At 40.6% G+C, this 12,135-nt stretch overlaps 1 protein-coding gene across 1 annotated transcript in view; it reads right to left on the bottom strand.

Annotated features, from left to right (window-relative positions):
• Positions 1-3,222: 3,222 nt before the first annotated feature.
• LOC100953004 (vacuolar protein sorting-associated protein 4B-like) overlaps positions 3,223-12,135 on the bottom strand; it is a 10,493-nt gene continuing 1,580 nt past the window's right edge. Inside the window, exons 3-4 of the mRNA XM_012812980.1 lie at positions 4,114-4,342; positions 3,223-3,593 (exon numbers count right to left, since the gene is read on the bottom strand). Coding sequence (XP_012668434.1) covers positions 3,223-3,593; positions 4,114-4,342 — 600 coding nt within the window. The remainder of the gene's footprint in view (positions 3,594-4,113; positions 4,343-12,135) is intronic.

Below are 12,135 nucleotides of genomic sequence, written 5' to 3' on the forward strand. Positions count from 1 at the left end.
TAAAGAACAGAAATGTGACCCAAAGAAAAAGTTAAAATTTGCCTCCACCTTAAATCCCCCTCCAATTTATACTCCCCTTTATCCTTAACTCCTTGCCCCCAAGAAGATCTTTTATATCTCTGTGTCCCTGGTAAAAACCATCTTCAAAACCTAGCCTCCAATATTTCTTAATAACCCTTAAAATAATCTCATCCCCAAATTATTCAGAAAACTCACTGCCTACTTTAACCTCTGTGTACCTCCAAGATTTACAGAAGGCACTCAGGCCTCATTTAAAGCCCGGAGACATACGGGTCAATTGCATAAAAGCTGACAAGGGAAAAACCCACTATAGAGTCAAAGCAGGACTTGGTTGTGTGTGTAACATGATGTCCCTTACCATTCAGGGCTATGTGACCTAACTCCAGTGGCCCCAGACCTCCCAGTACAGCACCCCAGAGAATGTACCCAGGACACTAACCACCAAGAATTTAAGTCCCCTGGACTGCATTGGATCTTCTGCATTATAAAACCCTTTTGTTTCCACATTCAGAAGATCCTACTAAAGAGAAGAGTTGAAGAGGTTAATAGTCATTCATAATCCCATTCACAGGGGCCTTGTTGGATGCCAAGGGGAGAATTCCCACTCATGATTACAATGTAGGCATTGGACAGGCCAGAAAGCCTCCAGGGGAACACCATATCCCTGGAGGGAACAGGTGACAAAGAAGTAGCTCAGCTAAATGCATATATTCAGAGCCTCGTAGGAGGGATATCAGGAAATTTTCCTCCTAAGGTTAGTTGGCTTAAAGTTAAATTATGTGCTTAGAAGGAAGAAGAGTACTCAACATCTTTTATTGAGTGATTTATACAAGTATTTTAGAGACATACTACATTAAATATGGTAACAACAGAGTCCAGAAATCTTTTCATTTTTGTTTTTTTGAATTTGATTGCATTTTTATTCAAGTTAATATGAGGGTACTACTGATTGGGTTATAATATTTGTGTTGGTTAGGTAATGTCTCTGTTCAAAGTGGTGGCACCCAGAGAAGAGACTGTAGAGATATTCAGGCCAGGTTTATTGAAGGGGGAGGGCAACCCACCTGTGAAGTGTAAAGATGGTGTCTGTGCCCAGGCTGCAGTTCAAGACCACTTTTATACGGGTCAGTGGAGGTGGGCACATTCCACAGGCTGTTTGTCAGGGTAGGGACTTTCAGAGGGGGTGAAATTTGGGGGAGTGGGGGCTAGCCAGATTCTTTGTGTCTCTGTTTTAGGAGTAGGGGGAGAAGTGGAAAGGGTTTGTGTGTGGCTGCATTAGGCCCCCCAAAATTCCCCACTCTCACTAAAACTAGTGATGGGGGTGATGGTCTGTCTTCCACAACTGCTTCTGACTGGATAGGGCAGTAGTTATCCTCAGTGGAATGAGTCAGGTGTTGGCAGGGCTGCGTGAGTTTAGGGTACACTGGGAGAGGATTTGAGTAGTAGTAGGAATTGTGTTATAACTGCAGCTGACACATTTTTTATACTGTCTTGAATAAAAAAAAAGATAGAAATTGGATGACATGAGGGTCAATGGTGAACAACTAGAGAATTGTAGTGAAGGGGCTTAGCAGTGTAATCCAGCATCCCCATGGGTTGTTGAACCAGGATCCTTCATTTTCAGAGTATTGATGCATGGCTTGTGATGCCATGCAGACCAGGCCAGACTTGGTGTAGAAACAGTAGGTGTCCTGTAAAAAAGTGTAAAGGCCCCCTTCCCCCACTTTGATTAGATATAAGCCTCTAAGATGGTTAGGGGAAGGGCAACTTGAAAGTAATAAGAGGATTAACAAGATAATATCACCTTCTAGAGAACTGAGAAACTGTGGAATATATACATGGTGGCCATATTTTTTTTTTATTATAATACTGGAGATAGAGAAAAATAGAGGCCTTTAAAATTCACGAAGACTAGAGAATGTGGTGCTGGTATTTACTAGAATTAATTTGCTTACCTTTGTAAAAGATTTACTTACTTAAGGCCATTCCAATGTGATGAAGTTGAGTCCATTCATCTGACATGCTGGTCAGATAGAAACAGGTTTTGTCTACTTAGGGGACCACCAGTTTCAGAGGGTGAATGTAGTTCTGTTCTAAAGAGGATACATTCTTGCTTCTAGTGTCTTTCTGTTTTGTAGAGAGGACACAGTTCTAGGGTTCCAGCCAAGGACGCTTCTTAAGAAATTTTACTTCAGGGACACAGAGTCCTAGTACAGGCAGGGGGCAGGGTTTTCATCTAGTAGAAGGGTGTGTCTTCTTGCCTGGGCCTTTTGAGTAATTATCTTTGAAGAAGACGTAAAGAGCCAAACAGTATAAAAAAAAAAAGAGAGAGAGAGAGAGAGAGAGAAAGGGGGGGGGAGAAAGAAGAAAGTCTTTTTTGTTTGGAATACTCAGTCCCATTTTCTCTTTTTCTTTATCCTCTCTCAATCTCTATTAAAAGGTCATGAAGACCAGGTCTAAAAGTTCCGTTTGTGGGAACTGAGGTTTTTTGTTGTTGTTGTTGTTGTTGTTGTTGTTTTTTAAGTTTTAGAGTTCATGTTGAAGTTTAGGGTTGACTGAGAGATGAAGTATTTTGTTCTTCTTTGGTGAAAGGTGTAAATGGTAGCGCCTAAAGATGAGACCACAGATATATTCAAGCCAGATTTATTGAAAGGGGAGGGAGACCCGCCTGGGCAGGGCAAAGACGGCGTCTATACTGGGGGCAGTTAGAGACCCCTTTAGATGGGGCCCTGGGGTGGACGCATTTCACAGGTCGCCTGTCAGGTAGGGGTATTTCCGCGGGAACTTTTTTTGGGAGACCGGGCTAGCCAGATCCTTTGCATCTTTGTCTTAAAAGGGAGGAAAGGGAGGAGGGGAAAAGAGCTTTTGTGTGACCGCATTAGGTCCCCCAACATCTGGTACTAAGATTTCAATTAATAAACAGCTGAAAAGGTTTTAGATAGGGAAAAAAAGCTGGATTTTTGTCCTGGCTTTGAGAGATTTCCTATAACTTTATCTCTTAAATGTCTTACGGGGGAGTTGGTGTGTGGGAGAGAAGAGAGTGAGGTTAAGGGGAGAGGCTGACCGGAAGCCGGCAGGTGTGGTCAAAGCTGAGGACGGTATAGAAAGAAGTCGTCCCCCAGAAGGGGTGGAGGCGAGGGAGCTGTGGGTGTCTGAGCTCAGCCTGCCTTGCCTGGCAGCCTCGTGCTCGTGTCTGTCATCCTAGACACTGTGTACGGCTGTGGCTGGAGCCTCCGGAGTTGCAGCCCCCTTCTTTGTCTCCCCGCGGGGGGAGGGGCACGCAGCTGTAGGGCGGGTGCGCTCACCCTCCCCTGCTGCTGCAGGCAGATCCGGTGTCAGGGTTGGCTGCGGAGCTGTCCTGCCTGCCGGGAGCTGGAGGATTTGCAGCCTCAGGGTTCCAAGCTCCATCTGCCCAGAGGGGAGGGGCAGTAGGAGCTCAGGAAATCTTTGGAGGGGGATATCTAGGGAGGAAGACCGGGAAGCTAGAGGGGGAGGGGTTGGACCTGCGATCTGTATATGGAGGAGGACGAGCGGAGGGAGGGAAGTCCTGAAGATGGAGGATTTTGGTCCATCTGTCAATTTTTATTTGCAGGAATTATTTAAGGTCTTTAAGATATTGAAATTAAAGGTCCCATTTTCTAATTTATATAGAGGTTGAAGGAGACACGCCCAGGGTGTCTCTGTTGGGGTCGGAGGGGTGTGTGAAAGGGCCAGCTCCCGTATCCCAGCTGCCTCCTCTTCGTGGGTAGAGAAAAAGGCATCCCCTGTTTCCCAAAACCCAGGAGTGAAAAATGAAAAATGAAGGAAGGCTGAGAAAGAACTTAAGGTACCCAGGACCTTAAAAAGCCTAAAAGAGCGTCTAGTATCAGGCTGAAATGAGAAATTAAATGTGACTTGGTGTACAGGACCCCAGAGGGAGAACAGGCTAGGGCAAAACCCTCTAGTTAGGCAACAGTGAACAAAATGAATAACAATGAAGAAATGATGGGGAATTGAGGACATAGAGACAGGGAGCTAGATAAAGGGCAAGGGAAGATGGGGGTGGGGATGGGGAGGTGGGGGGCGATGTTTGAAGCTATTTAGAGACCTTACTCACATTTAAATGGCAGTTGAGATAACTGGGTCCTGGGATCCTCAAGGACTCCCAGACAGGCAGGTCACAAAGTTGGGTCTGGGCAAAACGGGAGTAGGTCCTGAGAGAACTGGGGTGACTGGGCTGACTGGGGTGGCAGGCAGCCAGCTTCCAGTCAGCCTTCAGTCCCGGGTCTTCAGCACCACAGGAAAGGCGAAAACGGTGTCGCCTTGACAGGGGAAAGTGACCCTGCAGTTAGAGGGGCGGGTTTGCGGGCAGTTAGAGACCACTTTTAGTTAGGACCGGCCGTGGAGGGTGGGCACATTCCACATGTTGCCTATCACGTTAGGGTCTTTCAATGCAAAATCTTGGGGGTTGGTCCTAGCCAGATCCTTTGTGTCTTTCAAAGGACAAGTGTCAGCGACCCTTTCACAGGGATCACCTAAATACATCCTACAGATCAGATATGTACATTATGATTCATAACAGTGGCAAAATTACAGTTATGAAATAGCAATGAAAATAATTTTATGGTTGGGGGTCACCGCAACATGAGGAACTGTATTAAAGGGTCCAGGCATTAGATAGGCTGAGAACCACTGTTAGAGGGGGAGGAGGAGGGGAAAAGGGTTTGTGTGTGGCTGCTGTAGGCTACCCCAAACCTGTTATAATTGCACCCCTCACCCAGGAAGTATGCTCTATACCCTTTCTTCCCTAGTTGGAAATCTATGTCCAAATATTAAAAAAAAAAAAATCAAAACAGTTTAGTTGTCTGGACTTGTCATCCTCTAAGCATTATAATGGAAGAAGATACGCAGTTTTTTGAAAATGGCTTAGAGGAGAACAGGAAAAGAAAGGAAAGAAAGAAATATTTGAAGTTTACAGTCTTAGATTTTTAGGTAGAATCACTGAAGAAAAAACAGTCCTCTGAAAATCAGTTAAAATCCTCTTATTTTTCTGATCATTCACAGATATTCCTCCAGATGTCCTGAGATATTGTGACCAAAATCTCTGTACTTGTCTCTGTGGTTAAAGGAAACATTGGAAAACTTGTTTGAAAAAAAGAAAGTGAAGTTTGTTAATTTACCTGCAAACGAAGAGCATTTCTTTACAGCTGTCATTCTGGCTTCAAAGCCTAGATCTTTCAGACATTTCTTTAGATGATGTAGACTTGTGATTTCAGAGAAAGTATAATTACTGACTATGCTATGGTTTCCCTACACAAGACCCTTGAAACATATTCTCTGCCTATAATAAAGTCAGCACAAGCTGCTGAAATTTTAGGACTCACTGGGGCTTGCAAATTGGCAAAAGGAAACACTGCCACTATTTACAGACTCCAAATATGACTATGGAATTTGCTTTGCAGTGGGCACAATTTGTAAATCTCAAGGTTTCTTACATTCCTCAGGAATTCCTATTGCTAGTGGGCCTATAATTGCTGCCCTATCCTAAGCTATCTACCTTTCTTCTAAGATTGCTATTGCTCATTGCCCAGACCATATTAGGAACAGGTATTCTATCCCTAGGAAATGATAGAGCAGATTAGCCTGATAAATATGCAGCCACAAATGGTCCTCCCTATCCATTTTCCACTCAGTTTATCACTCTGCCCTTATCCCTGTCTGATATTATTAATCATCAGGTTACTGCCCCACAATCTGAAAAAAGATAAGTGGATAAAAATTGTATTAAAGTTATCAGTGGGTTGCATATTGGGCCAAATGGACTCCCAGGGGCCAGTTTTCTTTTAAGTTTTAAACTTGCACTTATCTCTCACCAGATGGGACATATGTGCAAATGAGGACTAATTAAGGAGCTAAGAAACAGTTGGTACTTCCCTGGGATCTACAAACCTCTGAACAAATTATTTCCCAGTGCACTATTAGTAATTATCACCAAATATTTAGAGGAAACCAATACTATCCAGAAATCCCCCCAAGGCCTACGTTGCCCCCTTATGACATTTGAAATTGGTTTTATAATTTTAGCTTTAGGCTTTTCTCAGTGTTTGGTTATTGTTTGTATGTTTAATGGATGAACCAAATGCTATCTTACTAGGTATGCTGATGTTGTAACAGTGGTAAAGATATTAGTGACTGAGATTATTCCTCATTTTAGTATTCCTTTATGGATTTATGGATTCCTTTATGGTTTGAGCCTTATCAAAGGACTCATTTTACAGCAAAAAACAAACAAACAAAAAACTTTCTTGCAAAACCTCTGGGATACTCATTGAATTTCATATCCCATATCATCCCCAATCTTCGGATTAAGTGGAATGTAAAATTCTAGACATAAAAAAGACTGGGGAAATTCTGTCAAGACGCTTAAATGGCCAGAAGCATTATCTTTGACCCTTATAAAAATTTCCAAGAAAGGAGACATGAACTCCTTTTGAAAGTGTTTAATCGCCTCATCCTGTAACAGAAGTAATGGTCTTAAAAAAGGGCAAAATGTATTACAAGTTGTCTATTTAAAAATCCTCGCCCTTTTGAGGAATTAAAACTGGAGTTCCTGCCTGATGCCAGTAATCGGAGGGGCAGAGAGGAGCATTCTTTGTTTTTTTTGTTATGAGGTATGGTAAACCACAGAGATGACTCAACAGAAATACTTGGAGATGTTATAGTTAAATAGCAATATCCCAAAGGTTGAAAACCCCTGTAAGAACCTTGTATTTCTTCTTAACTATAGCAATAGCCCAAAGGTGAAAAACCCCTTTAAGAGCCTGTATTTCCTCTTAACAGGGGAATTATGGTTCTTTGAGAGTATGACATCCTCCTCATTTGTCAAAAACTTAAGAAACTTTTCTTTCCTTTTCCTCAAACTACTTATCTTCATTATTTGTTCAGCCTTAGAGACAAGTACCAATCTTTCAGTAACAGAATTTGGCATCCTGGGGTGGGCACACCATGGACTGCAACTACAGAATTTCCTAGAAGAATCGAATTCTATTCCTATACAGTCTACCAAAAAGTGAGTAATTTACATTACCCATACCAATTTGTATAGAATCATGCAGTCCTCAGGGGCTTAAAAACTCTCCTACCCTGTTTCTTAGCAAGGGACTTACAAAATCTGCAGTTAGACCAAGGGATGCTGTTATAAAATATCACCCCTAAATGTGCAGATTTTCAAACAGCAAATTACTTCCAAATTAGCAAGGGAACCCATGGCCTAATGTCAGACTGAAAGGAAGTCATCATGAATTTTAAGGGACCCAAAAATGCAAGACAACTGTGTGAGTTCCTGTAAGGGTTAATAACTATATTACAGCACATTCAAGTGAAAGTACATCTTAGACGTAGGCGCCTAGCGACCTTGCTGATTAAGAAAAACGATACAAAAGACCAGAGACGGTTTAACACGTGCACACATTCCAAAGCAATTTACTCATATCACTCTCCACCTTCTTCCTACTTCATCCTCACAATACTAGCCTATCACAAACCAGGACTACATACATAACCAAATCTAGAAGTACCCCTCGTTCCCCCACTAACTGAACCTATAAAAACCCCTACCTATTACAATAAACAGCTTCGGCTCAGTCCCTTTCCCAATGTGTCTGTCTTTGTCTTATTTATTTTCCCCTTTCATATGCCGACTCCCCAAACTGCTGCCACCCGCCGGGAGGCGGCAAGTTCCTAGGCAGGGTTTTGTTGCATCTGGATCCTAAACTTTGAACTAATAAAAAAACACTTTTGTACAAGATCCTTAAAGTGACATGTGTAGAGCCCCTGATCTGGGACATGGGCTGTAAAAATGCCTTTGAAAAAACCAAAATGGAGTTTTATGACTACACCTGTTGTTGCCTGGCTTGCAGAAATAATTTAAATTATCCATTTATGAGAAAAAAAAAAACCAAAGAATAAGTCTTGGAGTCTTAGTATAGATGCTGTGATACATCCCACAGTCAGTGGCATACCAGTCATTGAGAGGATGGACCCCTGGCCTCTGGGAAATAACTATTCTCAATCATACCACCCTGTTACCAGCTGAAGAGAATAAGCCTTTACAGCATGATGTTTAGAGATTCTGGAGGCCACCTATTCTAGGAAGATAGATCTGTGTATACCATTTTGAAGTAAAGGGGGCTCCTGATGGCAGGAAATATTAGGAATGCCACTAAAATAATGGCCTGGATAACTGCCACATGCCTATTCAGCAGGTGAACATCACACACTGTCCTGGTCACCCAAAAGGAGACACCTATGTAGGCAAAAGAAATCAGGCTGCTAACAGTGATGCTAAGGAGGCTGCTAGAAGTGATCTGTTCCTCGGGGCCTTGGTACCCAGCTAGATTTATCTTCTATCCAAAGCCTCTGTTCATACCCTTATGTGGGCCTTAATGGATTTTGTGGGACCTCATTTAAGAGGACCCTGTTTGACAAATCACTCAGAGGTGCCTTTTATGTGCTGGGAACAATCCCAAAACAGAAACGCGACCTGCTGCACAGGAAACCCAACATGTGGGGACCCACCCTTCCAATGATTGGCAGATGCCTAAAATGACTGGAAACATCAAATACTTGCCTGTATTAGTAGATACCTACTCAGGCTGGGTAGAGGCTGGAATGGAAAGAACATCTGAAGTTACCAGAGTTCTTCTGAAGAATTTATTCCAAGGTGTAGGCTCCCTTCCTTCATATGATAGTGGATCACCCTTTATATCAGAGGTAACTCAGCAAGTAAGCAAAGCCATACACATAGAATGAAATTTTCATGCATCCTGGAGACCTCAGGCTATGGGGAAAATGGAGAAAATAAATCAGACTTTAAACTATAACAAAATTGAGTCAAGAAGCCCATCCAAACCAGGATATGATGTTGCCACCTGCCCTCCTCTGAATAAGGGTGGCCCCTAGAAGTGGGGCTTAAGTTAAGCCCCTATGAAATAGTTTATGGAAGACCATTCCTAGCACACTGAGGTAAGTCAGCATGGTAATATAACCCTGAGAGAAGAAAACAGAGTGGAGACATATGTCAAACAGATCAAATTCTCACCTCTTTCAGGTCCCTGCCCAGTTGGAAGCATGCCTAGGATACAGGGTGTCACTTAAATCCTAGAAAGAACAAGGACCTGAAAAACAACTGGCTGAGAGATGGAAGAGACCCTAGGAAGTGCTTCAAACAACTCACACCTTGTTGAAATTGTCAGGAGTAAAACCTTTGGGTCCATCATACCAGAGTAAGGATACGATCTAAGTCCCCAGTGGATGGGTCAAGCTTTGTGTGATCTAAAGTATCTTTTTAAGAAGAAAATAAAAATGATCATATTTTTGTTAACCTTTTTAGGCTATTAGCTCTGTCTGTAGGATGGAGAGACAACTTCTAAGTGAGAATTTCCCAAACCATTGCCTTTTCTGCTGATTTGTCTCACTGTCAGATTCATCGTTCTTAATCTCATTCAGTGTACTTACAGGGCATGACTAACAGCTCTAGCTTGTCCATCCCTGTATCAGACATTATATCTAAGGCAACAGTAAGGACCCACTGTCCTACCAGTGTCCTAGATACCAAGCAGGATACAATCTCTCTTATCTTCCATTCGCCTTCTCAGTACTCAGGGTTATAGTTGTAGATTATGCCCTTTTTAACCTGGTCATGTGTTTCATTCTTTACAAGCTTTTTTTTTTTTCTTGATAAATCTACTGCCAAAGCTTTGCAGTAACATCAGTAAGTACAAACCTTCCACTTAAAACACTGCCCCATTTGAGCAGGAAGTAGCTTGATGACTATGTTGCCCCTCCTCCTACAGATAAAGAAGGGTAAAATTGATGGTGGTGAATGTGTATGAATGGAATGAAAGTAAGGTTCTGAAAAAGAGAAAGATATTTCAGAAGTTATCTCATTAAAACCTCTCACGTTTTTCAGGAAAGAAAGTCTCTATTCCTGCACAGGGGTTATAATCAGAGGGGCAGAGGAATGTTCTTTGTTCTTTGTTTTGTAGTATTTTAAACCATAGGAGATGGCTCAACAGAATTATCTGGACAGAGGTCACAAGAGATGCTATAGTTAAACAGTAACAATCCAAAGCTGAAAACTCCCTTTAAAAATTCTGTGATTCTGCTTAAATGGTGCAGGGGTTGGGGGGAGTCAACGATTCTTTAAGAAAAGAGCCTGACAGCCTTCTCATTTTCAGGCAAATTAACAAACTTCTCTTTTCTTTTTAAAAATGCTTGTCCTCATTTTTTTTTTTTTTAGACTCAGGAACCAGTACTGAATTTTGTAACATTCCTACTGACACTTCTAAATCTTCTATTCCCAAGTTGGCTGGACACTATGGGGATTTAAGTGAAAAATTCAATATCATGACTAACTACATACAGATGCTAGCAAATATCCTTGGAGAATATTGGTAATTGGTGTAAAGATCATGGACTCTGCCAACTGACAAGACTTGCCAATTTTTTAAACCAAGAGTTTGTGTATGCACCAAAGTTTTTGGAAGAACATATGGGCTGTCACCTCCCTGGGAAGGCCCTTACAAACCACCGTTAACCACTTACACTGCCATAAAAATAAAAGAAAAATCTTTCTGCATTCACCCAAGCCATCCTAAACTACATCACAATAATTGGAGGACCAATCCCTACAGGTGACTTGAGGGTAAGAAGTCAGTTCTCAGGCCCTGAAGCAAACTTTTTCATAAAGTAGACAGATTTTAACAAGATGGTGAATCTGAAAACCCAATTTTTCAATTTAGGTTGTTTTACCCAACCCCCCAAATTTCTTTTTCCATTACACCTCCCCACAAAAGGGAAAACAGGGGAAGTCCTTTTTATTTTATTTATTTATTTATTTATTTATTTTTAGGATATATCAATTTACTTCACATAAGGACAGCATGTTTCTGGCCTATGATTTCCATTTACTATTAACAAAAACAATCTGTATAGAAAACCCAAAGGCAACCATATAGCATAATATGTAAAATGTGCAAATATACTTTAAAAATGCAGGTTATTCTATAGCATTTGCAATGCAGAACTTCATAGTAATTAAGCAATCTACTTCATTCTAACTAACTTAATAATCTTTTCATGTATAGCCAATGCAAATGTAGAAGGCACAACTTAGTGTTGATGCTAAAGTGTGTAACACACCCTCAGATTATTTGAAGATATTAAAATAATTATCATGTTTGTATTTTATTAATGAGTCATCAACTCATTTCTAAAGCTTTATAAAGCATTAGACTGCTAACATACGTGTGGCCAGGACAAATTGTTCCCTGAACTGAAAAGGTAAAAGACAAGATCATATACTACTACCTTACATTAAAAAAAGAAATTTATATAATATATATATGTACACACACACACCAACATTACACATAAGAAAGTTCCCATAATTCAAAGGGAGGCCATTTCCTATATCAGCAAAGGTTCGTTCCTATTTCATGACAGTTATTTAAAAATTACATACTTATTTACCACCTGTTTTGGTCAATCCTGCTATAGACAGACACTGAAATAGACGATTTTCTTCTTCAAGGTAAAGACCATGTATAATTTAGAAAGTCTTTCTCTTGAGATTGCACAGTGAAAGGTATCATTTAATTAAATATAAAAGCTTGCTGCTTTTAAATAAACTCTTTAAATCTACACAGGAATCAACCTATTAAAACCAATAAGAGCACTGGCTATAACTCAATTCAAAATCTTTCAAACCCAATCACAGTGCTCTTTGCTTTTTATTGCCCATCCCTGAGAGTAAAGATTCTATCATTTTTAATTTTTTAGTAAATAAATTTTACATCGTTAATAAAAATGATCTTGAACAATTTTTCAAAAATATAAAATAAGCCCTATTTCATTTTAGTCCAAAAGAAATGAATGATAAATGCTCTTTGTAAAAATCACCATTAATAAAAACTTTAAAGATTTGTATGCCAATTTCTAATATTCCTTTTAATGGGTAATTTCCTTTTTGCCATTTCATGTATCACTCATTTCTTTATAACCTATTATTTTATACTTTTTGTTAATAGGAGCATTTGATACATAATGGAGAAAAAGTACAATATAAAACTTAAA

The sequence above is a fragment of the Otolemur garnettii genome, unplaced genomic scaffold (genome assembly GCF_000181295.1).
Source record: "Otolemur garnettii isolate 467f Iridium unplaced genomic scaffold, OtoGar3 scaffold00238, whole genome shotgun sequence".
NCBI classification, from domain to species: domain Eukaryota; kingdom Metazoa; phylum Chordata; class Mammalia; order Primates; family Galagidae; genus Otolemur; species Otolemur garnettii.